The sequence below is a fragment of the Sturnira hondurensis genome, unplaced genomic scaffold (genome assembly GCF_014824575.4).
Source record: "Sturnira hondurensis isolate 20B ecotype Veracruz unplaced genomic scaffold, ASM1482457v3 Scaffold0001872, whole genome shotgun sequence".
In the NCBI taxonomy this organism is placed as follows: domain Eukaryota; kingdom Metazoa; phylum Chordata; class Mammalia; order Chiroptera; family Phyllostomidae; genus Sturnira; species Sturnira hondurensis.
This window is the reverse complement of record NW_028074503.1, coordinates 11393859-11418055: the sequence shown is the minus strand read 5'-3', so window position 1 is coordinate 11418055 and position 24197 is coordinate 11393859. Positions and strand designations below refer to the sequence as shown.

The following is a 24197-nucleotide window of genomic DNA, read 5'->3' as shown; positions in this document are numbered from 1 at the left end:
CACTAACATAAATTTTGTTTCTGTTTCAAATTTTGCTCTTTAGTCACTCTGATTCCTTTTTAAAAATCATAATAGTGAAAAAATGATCTTATAAAGAGTTTTACACCCAGTCATATCACGTCTTTTGAAATATCCTCTTATACTCAAAGATACTTGAAAATTAAAATATGTCTGATGAAGTTCATGATCCCCTTCAATCAACCCTGAGCTCCTTGCAATTACTAAATTACTTCTCTTGTCTCAGAAACCTACAATTCTTTTGACTCCTCTTTCTATTTCAACACCCATGTTTAACATGTTAACAAGAAATGTTCCATATACTAAGTATTTTTAAAATCTATTTGCTTTTCACTACTCTGCCACACCCTGGTACAAGCTTTCATCATATATTGAATGAATTTACAGTGACCTTCAATGCTGCTTTACATAAAGTCTCTATGCTCATTTTCCAGTCTATTACCTACATGGTGGGAGGTACATTCTTTGTTATTTTTAATTATAAATGTGGTCAATTTTCCTACACACTTGCATTAATTTTAGCTGAGAAAAAGGAACAAAATCCTCTCCCTAATATATCCCACGAGGTCTCTGAATAGGCAGGCACACCGGCCTCTGCAGTCTCATATCACACTTAGTTCACCCTTATTTATTTGATTCGCATGCATTTACCTTACATGAATTTCTCCTACTTGCTGTGTATTCTTCCCAGCCCATATGGCATTTTTATGTTATTTCCATTTCTTATAATGGTTTTCTTCTTTATACCTACTTGATGACTACTTATTCTTAAGGTTACAGCTTAGGGGTCAGCTCTGGGAAGCTTTCACTGACTGGGTAGTTAAATCCAATCCCTTTGTTACCTGTGTACATGGTATGCATACTTTTCTTCTTCACATTTCTTGTTATATTTGCAATTTTATATGTGTGAGTACTGGACAGATGTTTCTTTCAAAAAAAGTGAGAAGATGCATCAGGGCAGATATAGACCATGACTATATTTTCTTCAACTTTGAATCTCCCTCATCAAACATAATGCCTGACACGTACTATGCTATCCAAAATTAATTATTGAAGGGAGGCAAGGAGGAAAACAGAGAGAAGTGATGGTGATATTGATGATTATATAGGATGCTTTTTGTTGTTGTTGTTGTTGAAGTATAGTTATCTCCATTTTGTGAAATTTTCTTTGTGGTGATTTTATCTTTAGAAATGATAGAATACCACTAATTGCAATTTATTCATAGATTAAACATATGTTTTTTTAAAGAAAGCAAAGGGCACATTGTCTTCTGAAGGGTAACCAAAAATAGTAGTTGCTAATGTGACTACATTTTGTTTTATTAAGAAGGAAAACCAGAGAAGAAAAAAAATATTTGAAGAGTGGGTAAGCTAACGAGAAGACCCTGGTGGAGGAAAGGAAGAGAGAATGTGAGAGAACAATTGTTAGGTTATCCTGCAGTAAGGAGCAACCTCCGAATCTTAGTGATATATTGACATGAGTATAAAGGTTTGTTTTTCACTTGCATTGCAACACAGCTGTGTTTGTGCTTCATGCTATTTCTGCCTCTCAAACCCAGGGCGAAGGATTGGGTCCTCTAGGGCATGTTGCTCTGATAGCACATGTGCATTAGTAAGATCACTGATGGCTCTTACCATTTCCTCAGGAAGATGGTACCTGTTACTTCTGCTCACACTTCATTGAACAAAGCAGGTCATATGCCCTGCCTGATGTCAACAGGGTAGGAATTCAGATACTCTTCAAAAGAGAGATAGTGAATAAAGGGGGACACTAATACAATCTATCACACGCAGTGGGAAGGTAGTCCCATTTATGGAGAGAGATTTCCATGTTATGCATTGTGCGTGTCCAGTAACATCTTCAGGTGCCACTTGATTACTTCATTTCTCCTTGAAATTAAAAATTAATGGATGGGTTTAACAGCAGGTTACACAGTGCTGAACAGAGAATTAGTGAAGGTTTAGTAAAATAAGAGAGAAATTAAGGGATATGGAGGCAAAAGTCAGGTCTACCACAAAACTAAGTGATGTTCTAAAGGAAGGGAAGACAAAATAAAGGGCAAAGCCAGCATTTGATGAGATAATCAGCAGTCCCTATATTGCAAATAGTTCATATATTCTTGTTTGTAACTGGCAAGTCTTTCAGATAGATACATGAAAAAATAATTAATACCCCCCCAGTTTTTACTTTTTTATTCCAAATTTTCTAGTCATTTTATGATATCCTATTTGATGTAGATGTTTAAAGCTCATCTTTTACTTTTTAAAGATAGTATCAATAGTTATTTTATAATCTACATCTAATAATATAAATAGCTATAATCTTTGCAATCTACTTTTTCTAGCTCACGCTTTTGCAGTGGTGTTTTCTCATGATCTCAGCTATTTTTATTGTGTTGTACATTTTCTTCTGGAAACTATTTGTGGAAAACCTTTGAATTCTAGGATAAATTTAAGTAAATCATTTGCAGCACTGTATTTTTGAGAGGAGTTTTGTTTCTCACTTTGTGTTCTTAAATATGCCCCAAAGTTGTTTTTTAAATATTTTATTTATTTTCAGAAAGAGGGGAAGGGAAGGAGAAAGAGTGGGAGAGAAATATCAATGTGTGGTTGCCTCTCATGTGTCTCCCACAGGGAACTGGCCTGCAACCCAGGCATCGAACCATGATCCTTGGAATCGAACCATGATCCTTTGCTTCACAGGCCTTCAATCCACTGAGCTATACCAGCCAGGGCCAAAGTTGCTTTTTTAAAATTTCCCAAGTCATGATATTCAAAGCTCCATTTTACCAAAATTTCCAGAGCAAATTATCTTGTGTGACCTATTCTTAGCACATTATAATGCCAATTTCTTATAGAAAAGAAAATACAGAAAAATGTAGAAAAACACATTGAATCTCAATTTATTTTAATATATAGATGTTTAATATATAGATTCCCTAATATGCCACTGATTTTTAATGAAACTATTTGTGTCTCCTGATTTAATTCCTAGTATAATATAATTTTTGTTATGTTCATATACAAATGTAAGACACATCACTATCACTTGATCTGTACAAAAATCTATTGCACATGAGCACACCATTATTATTCGTTTTTTTTGTCATGAAATAGATTTCACTTATTATATCCATCAGCTAACTGTGACTGTTCTGCCCCTCCCTTACCCTCTAGAGCACCCTCTCTTGGCCCGATTCAGATCCAGGGTTTGTAGCCTTCTTCTCTCACCAGCACTTCTAAACTTTAAGCACACCATTATCTTTTACCAATGATACTCTAATTTTTGTATTTAGGTTTTTATTTGTATGCTTTTGTATACATTTTGTGGAGAATTTTTTGTTCAGAAATGATTTTTAGCATCATTCCTTTTTAAAATTTGAAATAGACTTATAGAGGTTAGATTGTCTGTTGTACATTTATTTTATTTTTTAAATATATTTTATTGATTATACCATTACAGTTGTTCTATTCCCCCCTTCATTCCCCTCCACCCTGCACACCCCTCCCCCACCATTCCCCCCACTTTAGTTTATGACCACATGTCTCAAGTTCTTTAGATTCTATATTTCCCCCACTATTCTTGCCCTCCCCTATCTATTTTTTACCTACTGTCTATGCTACTTATTTTCTGTATCTTCTCCCCCCTTCTCCTCCTCCCACTCCCCTGTTGCTAACCCTCCATGTGTTCTTAATTTCTATGGTTCCACTCCTGATCCAGCTGTCCTCTTGGTTTGCTTTTGTTTTAGGTATGGTTGTTAATAACTGTGAGTTTGCTGTCCTTTCACTGTTCATATTTTTTATCTTCTTTTTCTTAGATAAATCCCTTTAACATTTCATATAATAAGGGCTTGGTGATGATGAACTCCTTGAATTTGATCTTATCTGAGAAGCACTTTATCTGCCCTTTCATTCTAAATGAAAGCTTTGCTGGATAGAGCAGTCTTAGATATAGGTCTTTGGGTTTCATGACTTGGAATACTTCTTTCCAGCCCCTTCTTGCCTGTAAGGTCTCTTTTGAGAAATCTGCTGACAGTCTGATGGAAACTCCTTTGTAGGTGACTGTCCCCTATCTCTTGCTGCTTCTAGGATTCTCTCCTTCATTTTCATCTTGGCTAATGTAATTATGATGTGCCTTGGTGTGTTCCTTCTTGGGTTCACCTTCTTTGGGACTCTCTGAGCTTCCTGGATTTCCTGGAAGTCTATTTCCTTTGCCAGACTGGGGAAGTTCTCCTTTATTATTTGTTCAAATAAGTTTTCCACTTGTGGCTGTTTCTTTTCCCCTTCTGGTACCCCTATAATCCGGATGTTGGAACATTTAAAGATGTCCTGGAGGTTCCTAAGCCTCTCCTCATTTTTTTGAATTCTTGTAACTTCACTTTTTCCTGTTTGGTCATTTCTTCCTTCCTTCTGGCCCACCCCCTTGATATGAGTCCCAGTTTCCTTTCCATCACTATTGGTTTCCTGTGCATTTCCCTTCATTTCAATTAGTTTAGCCTTCATATGTTCCTCTAATTTGTGGCTAAAATCAACCAATTCTGTGAGCATCCTGATCACCAGTGTCTTGAATTGTGCATCTGAGAGGTTTGCTATTTCCTGGTCTCTCAGAGTTATTGGCTCTGGGGCTTTGAGTTCTTCTTGAGCCATATTTTGGACTGTTTGTGCCTGTTATGTATGAGGAGCTGAGCCCTAGGTGTTCACCAGGGCCAGGTCACTCAGTCACTGGGTTGTGACGCTGTATGTGGGGGTGGGGCCAAAGGAAAGCAATGGCGGGCCCCCTCTGCTGCCTCCTGCCACCACCGTGGGCTGCGTGGTCCATTGACTGCCTGTAGTAGTTTTAAATTCCTAGTGCCTCTTTAACATTGCTTCCCACCAAGACTGTACCATTTACTGAAGCTGAGCAGTACATTAGCGTGTTCTGTTGTGTACCTGTGCTAACACCAAGCACTGTGGTTGTTAAAAAGTCTATTCAAATGTGATAAATGGAAGTATATATTCTCAATATTGTTTCAAGCTCTATAACTTTGATTACTAAGGAGGTAGAATTTTTACACATCTTCTTTTGAATTTTGTTTTTTTCTAAATAATTGTTGTATTTCTTCAAGGAAGAAATAAGGAACTTGGGATCCAGATAGGCAAAGGAGTTTTTTTTTAAATATTTTATTTATTTTTCTTTAGAGGGGAAGGGAAGGAGGGAGGAAGAGAAACATCAATGTGTGGTTGCTTATCGTGCATCCCCTGCTGGGAACTGGCCCCTGCCAGGAACTGGCGTGCAACCCAGGCATGTGCCCTGACTGGGAATTGAACCGTGATCATCTGGTTCACAAGCCCGCACTCAATCCACTGAGCTACACCAGCCAGGGCCTGGCAAAGGAGTTTTCATAAAGTCTCACAACTAGCGCTGCTGGCACTTAAAACCTCACTTTCTATATTCGGATTCAGGAATTTTCACCTTATCTCTCTCTCTCTTTTTTTTTCTTTCTGCAATTTAATCTGACTTTAACTCACATTTAGTGAGTGGTCAAATATGCTTGACCTATTACTCTAATAATAACCATCCCAAATAGCAGTCCTAACATTAAAATTGTGGTTTTCTCAGGGCACAAGTAAGATTGCGGTGAAGTTGCAGAGCCGCACTTTCCAGTGTGTGGCTAGAGCTTGGAAGAAATGATTGACCCAACTGTGTCAGTAGGCAGGCAGGGACAAATATTGAGGGGAGAGAACTGAAGGTTAGATGGTGATTTATTTTAAAGTTTGTGACTCTGATTAATTCTATGGAAATTTGCTGAAGAAGCTGTCTGGTCAGATTTCTCCTTAGTGGTAACTGGATAGTTAAGGTTGGAATAACTAGTTTGATGGTGATGTCAGATATTAAAGGAGAAATGTTGAAGGGGAAAAAAAGTTGGAAGAAAGATATTGTATGATTGACTTGGAATTGTGTGTGGCATGATTCAAGGGTAGGCGTTTCAATATCACTGTGATTTATGGGTCTGAATTTGAGGAAAGATATTCATGGAGACAGAAATCAAGTGCTAACTAGAGAAGTACTTCAAATTGGCAAGCGAACATTTTAATGTTTATCCCTTCATTTGCTTCTTAGAAACTAGAGTTTTATGAAATAAAAATTTTATGGGATAAATTATAACACTAAGTCATAAATCAGTATAAAATAATGTTTCTTCACTGTCTGATAGGGAAGAATTAAGAAATACAATTAATGGTCTTTATAGACTATCTACTAAAAAAAAAAGAAAAGGAAAGGAAACATCTTTGTTGGTCATGAAAATCGCAAATATCTACTTAAAAATAAAAGGGGGAAATATCTCATCATTAGAGAATGAAACATTAATAAAACACCAAATATTAAAGAAATGTATTATATTTTATTTGACTATTTTATTTTACTGAAGTACATTTGAGAAGTAAAAATTGTATATTTTAAAGTGAAACTATTTTTTTGAGAAGTTAGGTTCACAGCAAAACCGAGGGGAATGTACGGAGATGTCCCACAAACCCACTCCCCCACACATGCGTAGTCTCCTCCATTATTAACAAGTCTCACCGGAGTGGTACATTTGTTACAACTGATGAAACTACACTGACATATTTTAATCACCCCGAATCCATACCTTACATTAGGGTTCACTCTTGATGTTGTACATTCTGTGTGGACAAATGTATAATGACATTCACCACCTGGGACCATACAGAGTATTTTCACTATCCTAAGTATTCTCTATGCTGTGTCTACTCATCCCATAATCCCCCTTCCCAAACTCAGTCCACCACTGGTCTTTTTAATGTCTCCACAGTCCCTATTGTTGGGACCATACAGAAGGCAGCCTTTTCAGATTGGCTTCGTTCACTTACCGATATGCACTTATAGTGTGTCCATGTCCTCTCATGGCTTGGTAAACCCACTTCTTTGTCATGCTGATGAAAATTCCAAATCTGGATATATAACGGTTTATTTACCCATTCACCTTGGTTGTTTCTCAGTTTTGGTAATCATAAATAAATCCTCTATATGAGTCTGTTTCTGATCAAGAAAAAAATAAGACCTCTTACAGACACAGACAACAGTGTGGTGATTAATAGAAGGAGAGAGGGTAGGGGAGGAAAAGAGGGTAAAGGGGAGATAAATGGAGATGGAAGGAGACTTGCCTTGGGGTGGTGAATGCATAGAAGAATATACAGATGATGTATTATAGAACTGTACACCTGAAACCTATATATTTTTACTAGCTGATGCCACCCAATAAATCCAATATAAATACATAAACAAATAAATAAATCCTTTATAAACATATGCATGCAGGTTTTTGAGTGGACAAAAGTCTTTAACTCACTTAGGTAAATACCAGGGATCACATATGCTGTGTCATGTGGTGAGACTGTGTTTTGTTTTGTGGGAAGCACCAAACTGTATTACCAAGTTGCTGTGCCATTTTGCATTCCCACCAGCAATGAATTCGAGTACTTACCACATCATTACCAGTATTTGGTGTTGTCTGCTTGCAGAATTTTGGTCATTGTAATAGGCTTCTTATGATACTTTGTTGTCTTAATTTACATTTCCCTAATGAATATGATGCAGAGCATCTCTTCATTTGCTTATTTGCCATGTATAGGTTCTTTGGTGAGGTGTCTATAAGGTCTTTGACAATTTTTTAAGCAGGTTATTTGCTTTCTTCATGGTAAGTTTTCAGAGTACTTTGCATATTTAGATAACAGCCTTTTGTCAGATGTGTCCTTTGCAAACATTTTCTCCCAGTGTGCGGCCCGTCTTCTCATTATCTTGACATTGGCTTTCACAGAGCAAAGGGTTTTAATTTTAACGAAGTCTTTTTATCAATGATTTCTTCCACTAATAGTGATAGTATCTAAGAAGTCATTACTATACCTGGGGTCATCTCTGTTTTCTCCTATGTGATCTTCTAGGAGTCTTATAATACTGTGTTTGACTGCATTTCACTTAGGTCTCTAATCCATTTTGAGTTATTTCTATAAAAGGAAAAGGTCTGTGTCTAGCCACAGGTTTTTGCTTGTGTACACCCAGTTGTTTCCAGTGCCATTTATGGAAAAGATGGTCTGTGCTCCACTCTATTGCCTTTGCCTCTTAGTCAAATATCATTTGACTATATTTCTGTGGGTCTATTTCTAAGGTCTCTGTTCTGTTTCATTGTTCTATTTATCTGTCACTCACAAATATCCCACTCTCTTAATTACTATAGTATTATACTAAGTCTTACTGAAATATATTTTTTAAATTAGTAAATATAGGGGCATATCACACTTATAAGTATGACACAATAATGAGAAAAAGTCAAGTTTTAATTTAATAAATAAATTATAATTTTTATTGTGATTGTGACTGAATTCCTAATCTAATATTGTTTTATAACTTAATAAAATGATTATCCAGGAAGACTCACCAAATAATTTAAAAGTGATCATTCATGATGATAAACAGCTCTATGATACATTTAAATGTGAAAGAGATTGTATACTTATTAAACTATATAGTGCTGGCCAAAGTATGGATAGCTGGATAACTGAAACATCCCTAGATTTTAATAGCAATTGTCTAGAAATAAAAAGATAACTCTTACAGTATAATTTTAAAACATGAAATTCAAGGAATAATGCTAGTAGTCAATGTACAATAACTCTATACAGAAGACTACAAAATATTATTGAGACAAATTAAAGAAGATACAAACCAATGAGGGCACATATCTTGTTCGTGGATTAGAAACCAATACTGTGAAGATGTTCATGAAATCTCAAGCACATTTTTAACATATTTTGTGTTCATATGAATGTGTGTATGTGTAACCTGGAAAGTGGTTTCTAATATATATATATATATATATGGAAAATCAAAGAAACAAAATTATTCCAAGCAATGTTAAAGCAAAAATAATCTTAAGAACTTATATTTTTAAAAAATTATAATAAAACTCAGTGTGTAAGATGACTTACTGTTGTCATAGGATAAATAGACCAGTAGAACTGAATAGAGAGCCCAGAATTAGGCCCATACATATACTCTCCCCTGCTTTGTGATAAATATGCCACTCCAGTGCAGTGAAGAATGAGTGGACTTTTGATAGCCATATAAAAATAACAGATTCTTACCCTTACCTATTACCACATCAAATGTCAATTTTTACAGAGTATAGTTGTAAATGTGAAAGTTAAAACAATAAAAAGCCTCAAAGAAAATAGAAAAATACCTTACTAAATATGGGCAAGGCAAAGCTTGCTTTAACAGGAAAACAAACATCGAGCAAATTTTTTAACAAATGGCGAATAAAGACACCATTAGGTCAGTGAAAAGGCAAAACATAGACTGACAAAAAATATATATGTAGTGCCTATATCTGAGGAGATAAATCAGTATACCATTAAATCAACATTAAACATAAAAATAAAAATAAATATATAATAATAAGCACAAAATAAATGTATAAAAATAATAATAAAATAAAATAAATAAAAAGCAAATAGTCCAATAAAAAGGGGCCAATGACTTGAACAGTCACTTCACAAAGGATATCCAAATGTATTATATAGAGAGATATATGTATATATCTCTATGTATACTATACTACATATGTATATGCACTATATGTAGTATACTATATATGTATATGTACTATATACAATATGCTACACATATAGAATAGTATATCATATACATTATACTATATATAGTACCCTATACATAGTGTATAGTATATATAGTACTATATATGTTGTGCTCTACTATGCATACAATACTATATATAGCACTATCGTGTGTATATAGTGTATGTACTATATATACTATACTATATATAGTATACATTATATAGTATGTATATACTATACATATTCTATGTATATGGTATAATACACAGTACAGTATATATAGTGCTATAAATGTCATTCATGGATTGTACTATATACACTATAGTAAAACCATAAGGAAAAATTCAACATAAATGAGAAGTTACCATTAGTATATTTGACCCCCAATAATTTGAAATAATAGAATTATTAGATTAAATTTACCGATGTAAGTTTAAAATGGTTGAAGGGAACAGCAAAAACTAATAGAACGCTATCAAAACAGTTCAGGCAGATTTGAAAAAGACTGTACCCAAACTTGTAAAAGTTAAAACTGGATTTATTTCCGTTACATATCTATTAATTAAATAGAAAATACGGCTGGGAGAGAAAGAAGCAGTGCAATTAAAAACCCAAAGAAGGACCCAAAATGTAGCATGGGGAGAAAGAGACCGGAGGTCTAGAAGAAATAGGAAGATACATGGAGAATGGAATGGGAAATGAAGAAGAGAGTGGGAAAGCAGTATTTGGAAAGGTAACGGCAGATAAAGTAGTTCATTATTCTTTGAAGCATGAACCCTTAGGGGCCGACATCACAATAAATCCCAAACAAGATAAACTGAGAGAGAAAACTTGTAATTTTAATTATACTCCAGCTTACTCATATTGAACGGGGAAATTGAGGACATAGGTTTTCATCAAATGCATGTACTCTGTTGGCCGTATCTGCAAACCGCGTTCCTGCTGCTTTAAATTCAAGAGTAAATGGCACTTCCTGTTCAAGGCCAACCCCTGCATCTGTGCTTTTGATCGTAACTCCTTTTGCCCTGTAGTGGCCGTGGCTTTGTTCTTCTCATTTCTGGTTTGGACACCTTCATTCTTTTAACCTCTATTCATCATTAACTCTCTTGAAAATGAAGCCCTCACCTTCATCCTGTTTGTATCTTTGACAATCACACAGTGTTTTCTTTCCATTCTCTTAAAAAATTTCATATAATTAGCACTATTTGCTAAATTATTAGCAGTATTTACTTGTTTATTTATCACCTTTTGATAAAACGCAGTCTGACTTCTGAAATTTGCCCTGCCAGCACAAAATTGATCTTACTGAAGTTAAAAACCAAAAACAAAAACCAAGCACCTCCATTCCTAAACCCACTGGATAATTCATGGTCTTATTGCATGGCTTTTTTTCCTATGAGACCCATGTGTAATTATGCCCTTTGTAAGATTCAGAATGACGTTCTCTGGGTTCCCCCTTTAACCCTCCGAAGCTATTCCCTGGAGGGACGCTAGAGCACCTCATTTCATCTCTGCCGGTTCCCTGATAGGTTCGCTCAGGGTTCTAACCACAGCCCAATTCCTGATCTACTCCCTGTTCCAGGAATTCTACCTACTCTCATTATTTTAGTATGTATCATATTTTTCCTTTCCTTTTTTAATCTCCAGCCACATCTTTTATTTCTCCCGTTAGTATCATTTTGAGTTTCTATGCTCTTCCTCCAACAACACATCTTGACACTGTTATCCACCAAGTTATCTGTGTCAGGCAGGCATCATCCTACACTCTTCTCTACCCACTGACAACCAACATCCTGACCAACTTCTTTCTTTTCAATCTCTCTCCAATAGTTGCTTTCCTTTCTGTCTGTTTCAATGACCACTGAAATAAACCAGGCCCTAATTGTCTCTTAACTGGAATATTAAAGTAAGCTCCTAACTGGTCTACTGCACTGCAGGTTTGAGCCCTCAGGTCTCGCATACACGGCATCAGTGGTGCAAATTATCTACAAAAGATGAAGTGCTATTTACTTTCAGCAGCTAAAAATGTTGCAGAGGCTCCCTATCAGCTATTGGATTAAATCAAAGCTCCTAGACTGATAGGTTAGACACTGTAATCTGTCACCTATACAACTTCAGACTCATCTCGTACCACTCCCTTCCATGGTCCTAGCCTGATAAAATGCTTACAGACTCACTGTTTTAAGCTTCAGTCTCTCTTTCTGGTATTTCTCTGACTGAAACTCCCCTCATTTCACTGCTGCTGCTGCTCCATTTTTTCTGCCTTAAATGTGATTGATGACTCATACAGTAACTCAGACATTAACTCTTCCCAGATGCTTCCCCGCTGGTAACTTATTTTCCCCCTATCTATAAACCAAGGTGGTATTAAGTGCTTATTCTGCTTCATCCATTATCGTATTTATGATTGCACAGGATGCTGTTTTTCATGTTTTACGTTTCCCTCATGAGAATACAAACTGGGAATCTCTGTTTTAATTCATCTTTGTATCCCAGCTTCCTAGCGTAGCACCTGACATGTAATCAATGTTCAACAAGTATCCATTTAACTAATCTCTGGTTCCGAAGCCCTTCTCCTAGCACTTGCCACATCGTGTACGGTGGTTTGTGGTTTCCTCTCAGCTGAGTTCCGATTCACAGGCATCGGGTGTGTCTGTTTGAGTGTCTGTGTGTTAAATAAGTGGCATAATGAACTAATGAAAGCCGAAAATAGAAGTTTGTTATCCTTATTTCTTTCTCTGCCTAGGTATAGCCGTGCTCCTATTCTCTCTGCTGTGTGTTCTGATGTTAAAACTACTTGTGATACCCCTTTCTGCTCCAAAGTAATATCAATGGTTCCTTACCTTTGCTATGTTTGTCTTTTTTCTCTTGTTGTCTTCCATCTCATTACACCAGATAACACCATAATAAAGATCCATGCTGTGATATGCTGCTTAATTAACAACAAAAAAACCCCTTTATTACCTCATTTGTATGTGTTACTCAATGTGCATAATCAGCACAGTGTATATACAGTGAGCCTCACTTAACATCATCAATAGGTTCTTGGAAGTACAGCAAATTGACATATAATGCAACCAATTTTGCCATTAGATTATTGATATAAACAGAATTAAGTCCCTACAGCATCTCATCAACTTTATAACAAGATGATGTTGAATGAAATGACGTTATTAGCGGACCTGCTGTATTATCCTCTTCATATGTAATCTTCATAACAATGTCTATGATAGCTGTTATTAAGCACATTTTACAGATATGGAAATTGTACATGAAACCATCCTCCCAGTTATACAAGGAGCAATCAGGATTTCAATGTAGGTCTGTCTGAATCCCAAATTTATGTATTTTCCACTTAGCAACACTGCCTTTCCTCCTCCATTGGCAAGTCTTGGCTCCTATATCTAATATGTTACAGCAGATTGTGGATAAGACATTTACTGACTATTTAAAAAAGGTAAAAAACTGACTGCTTTATTCACTTCTCAGTCCCTATATTTGACTATAGCTATAGCTTTTGTCAAAAGAGGTCTTGTTCTTTGTGCTCTGTCCTTTATTTTCTTTCTTTGTTAGTCTGCCATTTACCTGGATCACCATCCTCTTGGTCTCACATTCTTTTTAAATTAATTTAAAAAAAGAAGAGAAATTTTTTAAAAAAATCACTGACATCTATACAGGTCTAGTGAATACTCCCAGGAAACTTCAGGCTGTTATAAATACTAAGATTTCAGTAAATACCATCCCACCATTTGATGCCATTCCCAACTGTTGTACTTTTTGAATGTTACATAATCAATTCCATATGTGGTTTATTGTTCATGTATAGTTTATTTTCAAAATGTCAACATTAGAAGGCAGATGGCACATTGGCCGACACACTTTGGTCAGTGCTCTGTACATACCAACACCTGCAGGACCTTCTGGTGTTGATGATGGCGTACGATCGTTGAAGTTGTAGAAGCAGTGTACACTCTACTAATTTTGTCTTTCAAATAAGTCAGCATCCACTAGAAAGAGGCCCTTTACTTGTGGGAAATTTGACTTGAGCACACAATTTCACTTGATTGCTTCATCACACGATAAGCAAACTTCAGCAACGTCAGCCCAGGAAAATGAATTTGTTTAAGATGCTTTGAAATGGACTCATTGAGCCACACTCAGCTGTTATGACCTTGATTCAGTTCAATGACAGGGCTTTTTAAGTCATGGAAACAAGGTTTAGGAGATTATTTAAATGAATGCCTATTTCGATGAAATGCAGTTAATCTCTGTAAGAGAAAAGAAAGAGGGTTGTGTATATAAATGTAGTAGTAATGATGAAGGGTCAAATCAAATAATTTTTGGAGTAATGGAACTAGTAGAGTGAATAAGCAGGAAGGAGAGGCATTTGTTGTCAGAGTGGATTCTTAAAATCGACGCCAGGAAGTGCCTTCATTCTTGGAAATGACGAAATTTGAAATTGACTTCAGTCTGCCTGAAGTTAGCTTTGTGGTATGAATTTCTGTCTAGCTTCTTTCTTACATTAAAGCTGTATAAAATACTTTGAATATCTACTTTCAATCCTCAGCTGTGCCTCAAGCAAGACAATGCCATTTTAACTACAGTGATCCAAAGACGAGGTTGGTAATTGAGGGAAGTGAGCAAAAAAGCTGTTGAACACAATAAAGTCATACTAGTATCTTTTATGAAATGTGTTTATCAATAGTTAACAGGATAANGAGGTGGAAGAAAAGATTGATGGGTGTATTGAGGTCTGAGAACTGACAGCCCAGGTCCTCACCTGCACTGAACACAGACCAAATTCAAATTTTGACTTTCTCTGCAGAGGGAGAGAATAAAAAATGGGAAGGGTGATTTATCTGTAATATTTTAATTCCTTAAAAAATGTGTAAAGTAGGCTATCATACTCGTAAGGAGTTAATTTTGAATGGTGCATATACCCTTGTCTCTTTTAATATCTGAAAAGTTAAAAAGTAAAATTAAAGCAAAATAGCTTATGAGTATTCATGCAGAAGTTTGTTTTTAAATGCTGAAAAAATTTATATTTTATACTCCTACGAAGTAACTCAAATTAATAGGCTGGCAAGACATAGCTAAATGAGTATGAAAAATACAGCACCTGGTGGAATCATTCTAAGTATTCCAGGCTATTTAGCAAACTCAATAATGTTTTAATTGTGACCTCTGCGAATAACTCATTATCCTGTTAACTATTGATAAACACATTTCATAAAAGATACTAGTATGACTTTATTGTGTTCAACAGCTTTTTTGCTCACTTCCCTCAATTACCAACCTCGTCTTTGGATCACTGTAGTTAAAATGGCATTGTCTTGCTTGAGGCACAGCTGAGGATTGAAAGTAGATATTCAAAGTATTTTATACAGCTTTAATGTAAGAAAGAAGCTAGACAGAAATTCATACCACAAAGCTAACTTCAGGCAGACTGAAGTCAATTTCAAATTTCGTCATTTCCAAGAATGAAGGCACTTCCTGGTGTCGATTTTAAGAATCCACTCTGACAACAAATGCCTCTCTTTCCTGCTTATTCACTCTACTAGTTCCATTACTCCAAAAATTATTTGATTTGACCCTTCATCATTACTACTACATTTATATACCCCACCCTCTTTCTTTTCTCTTACAGAGATTAACTGCATTTCATCGAAATAGGCATTCATTTAAATAATCTCCTAAACCTTGTTTCCATGACTTAAAAAGCCCTGTCATTGAACTGAATCAAGGTCATAACAGCTGAGTGTGACTCAAGCAGAACACAATTGTGCTACTTAGTCTCACCATGGCAGATCCTGGCTCGGTGGGCATGAAGGCTTAGAATATAAGGCCCCTTTATTTGAAAAGGGTAAAAATTTCTGACTAGAGAATGCCCACAGCCATGTCAATGCTACTTGACAAGGATATGTTGTATTAGAAAAAGAAATTAGTCTTAATAAGCTTTGATTAAAACATCTTATTTTTGTAAACTTTATAAAAACATATCACCCTGTGATAACTTTCTTAGAAACACTCATTGAATCTTACAAGGAGCTGGAATCAATTAGAAGCCCTCATATTTAAGTTTCATTAATATTGCAGTACATTTGCTGCTGAGTAAAACTTATGTTCTGTGACTATACAGCTCAAGTGGCATTCAGCCTTGCCAAAAAATTTCTAAACAATTTAGTTTTTCTGACAACTGTTTCATGTTTTCTCACTCTCCAATCCTAATGACTACATCACCCTCATTTTAAGCTAATACTCTTCCTAAATAATTCATAGAAAATATAGATGCAAATCAGAGTTACCTCTTTTTCTTCCCAGCCTATTTGCATGTCTTCACCTCCTCTGTCTTCTCCTCAGGCACAATATAATAACAGAAGCTGCTCATATGAGTGTAGAGTGCCCGTTGCCCATGCACTCGCCAAGGGGATGTCATTCCCTCTCACACATCCAGGAGCTTTGCACCTACAAGGAACGATCTCTTTTTCCTCGTGAATTATTATTATTTTTCTGTACTTTGACTGTGTGTGGACATTGCGAATATTGCTCACCTTAGAAATGGAGCAAACACAAAACAAAACAGAGCCCTGCATCCCAGCTCTGCTTTTCTAGTCTCTATCATACACCTTATTTTAGTAAATACTTGGGTTTCCATGCACTCGCATGCGTTTCATTTTCTATTCCACCCATTCAAACAAGGATTTTATTAAAGTGTCATATGCTAGATCCAAAGTCAATTTTTCTAATTAATTTGAAGGTTTTTTTTATTTTCTTTCATTTAGTTTTTAAAAAAATTGTATGTAATACTTGAGCCGTGCATCATGATGGTTTAATATAAACAGTGAAATGATTGATCTATCTCTTCACATAGCTGCTGTTTCTGTGTGTGTGAGGAGAGTGCCTGAAATGTACTCTCTTAGCACATTTCTAGTATTTAATACAATATTGGTAACTATCGTCACGTTGTACATTAGATCTCTAAACATCCATCTTTCATTTAGTTTGCTTGGTAACACATCTGTTGGTAATACATTTGGATATCAGGGGTTTTTTTTTGCAGGTAATCTGTTTTTGCAGGCTAGGAACTTCAGATTTTTCTCTTCCTATTTCACAGCCCTGAAATTTCACAATTGCATGTCTAGAGGTGTGTGTTTCTCTATCAGCCATATATCCAGTTTAGTGCTAATTAGGGCTTTTTAATTTAATGACCCATGTTGGTTTTCAGTGCTGGAAATTGTACAGATATAATTTTGTTACATATACCCCCTCTTTATTCTTTTTTTAATATTTTCAAGTTTATTGAGGTATAATTGATGAATAAAACTACATCTTTAAAGTGTAAAAGGGATAATTTGACAAATATATACTTTATGAAATAATTACCGTACTTTGTAGTTACTTAAAAAAAGATTTTATTTATTTACTTTTAGAGAGAGGGAAAAGGAGGAAGAAAGAGGAGAGAAACATCAATGTGTGGTTCCTCTCATGCGCCCCCTACTGGGGACCTGGCCCACAATCCAGGCATGTGCCCTGGCTGGGAATCAAATCAGTGACCTATCAGTTCTCAGACCAGCACTCAATTCACTGAACCACACTAGCCAGGACACTTTTTTTTCTTTTGGGGTGATTTTGATTAAGGTCTCTAGCAAATTTCAAGTAACACTGTATTATCAACTATAGTCACCATACTGCAGATTAGAGCCTCAGAGCTCTACCTGAAGGCTTGTACCTTTGACTACTATCTCCCTCATTTCCTTGGCAAGCACCATTCTACTCTCTGTTTCTATACTTTTTTTTAATTCTGTGCATAACTCAGATGATACAGCATTTGTCTTTCTCTGCCTGGCTTATTGCACTTGGCATAATGACTTCTGTTTTCATCCATCTTGTTGGAAATGGCAGGATTACATGCTCTCTAATGTCCAAATAAGATATAGGTATAAGTATAGATGATAGATATGGATATAGGTACGGATATTTTATTTATCCATTCACCCACTGACCAACACGGGTTGTTCCCCTGTCTTGGTTGATATAAATAATGCTGCAGTGAACATGAAAGTGCAGATATCTCTTCAAGAAACTACTTTCGTTCTTTAAATATATGCCCAGAACAGGGATTGCTGGATCAGATGATGGTTGTAGTTTTAATTTTTTTGAGGGATCTTTATACTATGTTTCACAATGGCTGTACCAGTTTACATCCCCACCAACAGTGTACAATTGATCCCTTTCTTCACATCCTTGTCAGAACTTCTATCTCTTATCTTTTTGTTAAAAGCCATCCTAACTGGTGAGAGGTGATATCTCATTGTGTTTTGATGTACCTTTCCTTGCTCATTAGTGATGTAGAGCACCTTTACATGCACTACTTTTTGGCAAATTTTATGTCTTTGGACAAGTGTCTATTCAGATCCTTTGACCATTTTTTAAAAATTGGGTTATTTGGTTTTACCGACTGAGTTCACTACCTCCCTTATATATTTAGGATGTGAACCCTAATTACATAAATGGTTTGCAAATATTTTCTTCCCTTTAGGGTTATCTTGTAAGTTAGTAATTGATTGTTTCCTTTGTTATGCAAGAGCCTTTTAGTTTCATATAGTCCAACTTTTTTACTTTTATGTTTGTTTTTGTACTTTTGGTGGCATATGCAAAAATTGCCAAGACCGATGTCAAGGAGATTATTTTTCCTATGTTTTACAAGCTTTGGGTTTAGTTTTTGCATTTAAGTATATAATCTATTTCAAGTTAATTTTTGTGTGTGGTAGAAGATGGGGGTCTCGTTTTATTCTTTTGCATGTGGCTATCCATTTTTCCCAACATTATTTATTGAAGAGATGATCTTTTTCCCACTGTACATTGTTGGTACCCTTGTCAAAGACTAATTGACTGTATATATTTGGGTTTATTTGTGGCCTCTTCATTGTGTTTCTTTGTTTATGTGTTTGTTTTTATGTCTGTACCATACTGTTTTAACGGCTATAGCTTTGTCATATAGTTTGAAATGAGGAAGTGTGATACCTCCCGCTTTGTTCTTCTTTCTCAAGATTGCTTTGACTATGTGAGGTATTTTATGGTCCCATAAAAATGTTAGGATTTTTACTATTGTAAGAAAATTCCATTGGAATTTTGATAGAGATTGCATTAAATATCTATAGGACATTTAAAGTAATATGGATATTTAAAAATTATAAATTATTCCAACTCATAAACATAGGATATCTTTTCATTTATTTGTCTTCCTGAATTTTCTTATTCAATGTCTTATAGTTGTCAGTATACCAATATTTCACCTCCTTAAGGAAGTGATTCTTTTATATATATATATATATATATATATATATATATATCTTTTATTTATTTTTAGAGAGAGGGGAATGGAAGGAGAAAGAGTGGGAGAGAAGAATCAATGTGTGGTTGCCTCTCATGCGCCCCCTACTGGGGACCTGGCCTGCAACCCAGGCATGTGCCCTGGCTGGGAATCAAACTGGCAACCTTTTGCTTCATAGGCCCGTGCTCAATCCACTGAGCTACACCAGCCAGGGCCTTAAATTGATTCTTAAGTGTTTTATTTTTAATATTGTAAGAGGGATTGCTTTATTTCTTCTTCACCTAGTTCATTGTAAATGTATAAAAATCCAACTGATTTTTGAATAGTAATTTTGTAACCTACCGTTTTACAGAATTAATTTATTAATTATAACAGTTTTAGGGTAGCATTTTAGATTTTTCTACCTGTAATATGTAATCTGCAAACAGAAAATTTTAATTATTTCTTTATGATTTGGATACCTTTTACTTTTTTCTTCCCTAAATGCTCTGGCTAATATTTTCAGTACTGTGTTGAAATGGTAAGTGTGGGCACCCTTGCCATGTTCCTGATCTTACATAAAAAAACCTTCAGTTTTTCACCATCAAGTATAATGTTAATTGTGGGCTTGTCATATATGGCCTTTATTATATCAAGGTACATTCCCTCTATACACAGTTTGTTGAGAGAGAGTTTTTTTCATCATAAATAGATGTTGAATTTTGTCAAATACTTTTTCTGCATCTGAGATGAGAATATGATATTTATCCTTAATTCTATTAAAGCAATGTATTGCATTTATTGACTTGCATATTTGACACATTCTTGCATCCCAGGAATAAATCCCACCTGATCAGGGTATGTGTTCCTTTTATTGTGCTATTGAATTTTTATTGCTTTGACTTAGTTCAAGATTTTTTTGTATTGTTCATCAGTGATATTGGCCTGTAATTTTCTGTTCTTGTAGTGTCCTTGTGTGGCTTCAGTATTAAGGGTAATGCTGACTTTATGAGTTTGGAAGTATCTCCTCCTCTTCAACTTTTTGAAAGAGTTTGAACAGGATTGCTGTTAATTCTTTAAATGTTTCATGGAATATACTAGTAAAGCCATCAGATTATAGGCTTTTTTTCACTGAAAATTTTTGATTTCTGATTGAATTTCCTTACTCATTGGTCTGTTCAGATTTTCTACTGTTTTTTGTTTCTCACTTGCTTCTTCTCTGGATATTATTTCTCTTCAACTCCTAACTTTGAGCTTTATTTGTTATCATTTTCCCAGTTCTTTGAAATGCAAAGTGCGGGTGGTTTATTTGAAATTTATTTATTTTTAAATCTAGACATTTATCATTATAGATTTTCCTCTTAGAACTACTTTTACTGTGTTGCATATTCTGTTATGTTATGTTTTCATTTTCATTTGTTTCAAGAGTTATTTAAAAATTTCCTTTTTGATTGATTCTTTACTCACTGGTTGAGTTCTTGATTTTGGGCTTTTCCTTCCCAGTGCTCCCGTTTCTAGCTTTTATAAACCTAGAGCTCCTGTCAGTGAGTTGTTCTTTTTTCTAAACAAGTACAGTCTACTTGAACCCCTCCCAGGGTGCAGTGAAGCAGGTCCCGGTCAGCCTTCAGGAGGGATACCTTTAGGCAGTTTCATGCACCTTCACCCCCACTGTTTTGTTTTGCGTTCAAGTTCCGTTTCTACGCTACAGAGTTGGTCACCTCATTGGGGAGTGTAGCTCTGTGTTATATATATTTCTTTTTTATATGTCGTATGCATCAGTGGTATATATTTGGAACAAAGATGGTATCCAATCTGGACAGGAAATGTGATTTGTTGACTTTCCTTAGAGACTAGTATTTCTCTGTGTCTTTGAGAATCTTACACTGATATAAATGTTTTCTTTTTTCTCCCTTCTATGAACTCTTCCCCCTTAACTGTTAGTTGTCTTCCTGAGAGTTTTTTTTTAAGTTATTGGTTTTCTTCCACTGTTTTTTTTCCTTTTTATATGGACTGGGTTTTTTCTTATATTCAGTTATTTTTAGTGTTGCTACACAGGGCTGTAAAGAATGGACGGCTATTGCACACGGAGTGAATGCTCAGAGAGCTGAGCCAGAGGCAGAAAGCCCCGGGCATCCTCACTGAGGAGCTTCTCCTTCTGCGATGAAGCGCAGGGCCTGGCCCTTAGGCGTAGCGGACAGCAGCAGTAAAGGAAATGGAATTCTGGGAAATATTTTGTGTGTTCAAGTTTTAGTGAATTATCTGGTTATTTTGTATTTTGCAAGCCAAAAAGGAACAACTTTTTTTACTATTATTAAATATATTTGTCTTAATACATACTCTTGGAATAATCGTATCAATATTTTACATTTATTTTTCCAGTGTAAGGAAAAAATCAGAAGTTGAATCTGAAATCCAATCTTTGATGAAAATGAAGTTAAAAAATGATGAGTATCTTAGAAAACTATACAAGGAGGCTTATAAAATCGGTGCTGTTTTCCACCTAACTAAATTTAAAACAGAGGAATTAGAAGAGCAAATAGCAGAAGTGAGAAGAAAATTCAAGGTTTGTATTTCTGCATTCTTCTTAGTTGTAAAAAACAGTGATAAACTGGAATTTTATTGATTTAATATTGGTCATAATAGATTTTAACTGAAGCTTTAGTAGTCTTTCTTTAAAAAATCACTGCTTCTGAAAAATCAGAAGAAAAATCACTTCTCTACAGAGCCCAGGCCTAAACAAAAGAAGACTGGGGCTGAATGTAGCCAATTAACATTGTGCCTACCCTTCACTATTACTGACCCCAAACCCTCTGGACCACCAGAATAGTGGTGCTTGGTTCGGCCTCATCCTACACATCTAGTATATAATATTCCTGCTATGGTAAAAAGGGGGGCTCCTAGGAAATGGAAAAGGATGCCCCTGCATCCTTTCTAATGGTCGAAAAAGGAGTACGTGCATCAGGCCCACAAGTTACTGGATTCCAGAACAGCAAGGAATTAGTACAAGGAATTAGCAGGCCACAGTCTGCAGAACAACAGCTGATAGGTCTCACACGCATTCCTCAATGCAGAGATGATGAACGTCCACTCACAACCATTTGGCAGGGAGACTAGCAAAGTCAACTCCATTTCACCACACACGGGGACTCCTTCTGTCCATGCACATCACACCCACCCTTCTTTCGTCTTGGTGTTTCCTTGCTAAAGACTTATGATCGTGCGATCATCTGTAAAGTAGAGAATCCGTATTCTATGTCCAAGTGCTGTCAAAGCACTGTCTTTGGCAAAGACTTTTTATTGTGCTATCTAAATTTAGGACATGTAAATTGTCTGCCAGTGAATGTTTCTGCTCTGAGAGACTGGGGTTTGGTTCCCACATGGGGTCCAGCTGTGCAGCTGACTTGGTGTATCATGCCTTCGTTGTTTCTCATGGGTTTTTCAGTGGGTTTGTTTTATCTTATATGTTCTAAAATTAGTATGATATAAATAATATAAAGATTAACCTCAAGGTTGTTTTAAAATTATAAAGCATATGATTATATATATTATATATGTGTATATATGGTTATTTATATATACACATATATCATATATATATATGCCTTAGAGTGTATACTATAGAAGTTCATAATTTTCTTGAATTTTTCATTAATGTGTGTTTCTCTGTGGCCATCAAGAGATATTTTTATTGAGGCTACCAATGAAGACAACATCATATGGCTGCTCAACAATGTGTTTTGATTTTTTTTCAATTGCCAGGAAACCCTTGATATCATTCACATATTTTCCCATAGTTGCTGCAAGGTACCTCTAATTCTTCAGACATATGGCTTCACTAACCTGAGACCCTCCCTTATTAAGAATGCTTTTTTCAAAGTTTTACTGTGGCCATAAAATGCCATTTGTAGGACAGTGCAAATTTGCTGTGATTCCACTGTACTTGCTTTGCCAACCCAAAGCAACGTGTCCCCTGGCTTCATCCGCGCAAAGCTGAAGAAGTTGCTCATCAGGTCCTTTTCCTGCGCCATGGCAACTGTGAGATAGCTAGAGAGAAGCAACCGAGAGAAATCGCTCCATGTAGGAAGTATTTCCCATTGCTAACCAGTTCTGCTAATCTGTGAGCTGAATATGTAGGACATTAAATTTCTATGAGGTACACATGAGTGGTAAAAAGTTTCTCAGTAGTCTTTAGTTAATTCAGGTTTGTAGTAATTAAAGTGTGTAGTTTCTGCCTTTATAATGACCCTACTGTTTTACATCGACTAATTAATGAAAATCTGTATAGTTTTTCCAGTCTGGACATTGTTTTTTTTTTCTTATAGACAACTTTGTGTATCGTTCATCCATGTCTTCTAAAAGTTAATTGTAGCAATACCACCTTGTGAGTGAGTTCAGAGGCAACCTCGTGAAGCCTTAGCGGAGGAATTTCTGAATCATGTTTTTTCAAATTACTGCATATGTAAAATGCTTAATAACTTTTAGGTAGCCATAGACTGGAAGTCACTATGAACAATCAGGACATCTAGAAGTTTCTGGAATTTTTCAGCAGTTAAAGATGACGTATTCCAGTTTTAAAATATCTTCAGTTCCGATAACTGACCTATTCAGAAAAGACAAGATAATCCAAGTCCCAGGATAATTATGGGAGATAAGTCAATAAAAGTGTAATACGTATTCAGTTATGTTGTTGATGGAATGAACAGAAAATCATCCAGTGTCTGAGGAATGTGATATTGTGACAAAAAATGTTGAAAACTTTCATCAGATATTAAATACTTCTCAACACTTCAATAGGTTTCTCAGCAAGCTGCAGGAATTTGGGGGGAGGGGTTTGCTTGAACACATTGGAATTTTGGTGGAAAAGTAGAACATCAGGCCACTCTGGTTCCAGATGAAATAATGTATTGGACTAGGCCCAGTATAAATAAATTTGTAAATTTTGAGGCCTATTACTTGAACATGTGTTACTTAGAAATATGTTGTTTAATTCACGTATTTTGGTATTTTTCCAGGTATCTTTATGTAACTGATTTCTAGTTTAATTCTATTGTGATCTGACAGCAGACATTGTATGGTTTTTCTTGTCCTTTAAATTTGTTTCGATGTCTAAGGGTGATTTTCAATGCTAGAAAAAGATACCATGTTATCTCTTTAGAATTTAGGTACTTAGTGTTTATGGAAAACATGAATATAGTTAACATAGTGGAAAAATTTAAATACACAAGTTTCT

At 35.6% G+C, this 24197-nt stretch overlaps 1 protein-coding gene across 1 annotated transcript in view; it reads left to right on the top strand.

The window, feature by feature from the left end:
* CCDC178 (coiled-coil domain containing 178) overlaps positions 1 to 24197 on the top strand; it is a 305267-nt gene that overhangs the window by 64588 nt on the left and 216482 nt on the right. Inside the window, exon 12 of the mRNA XM_037036942.1 lies at positions 21347 to 21530. Coding sequence (XP_036892837.1) covers positions 21347 to 21530 — 184 coding nt within the window. The remainder of the gene's footprint in view (positions 1 to 21346; positions 21531 to 24197) is intronic.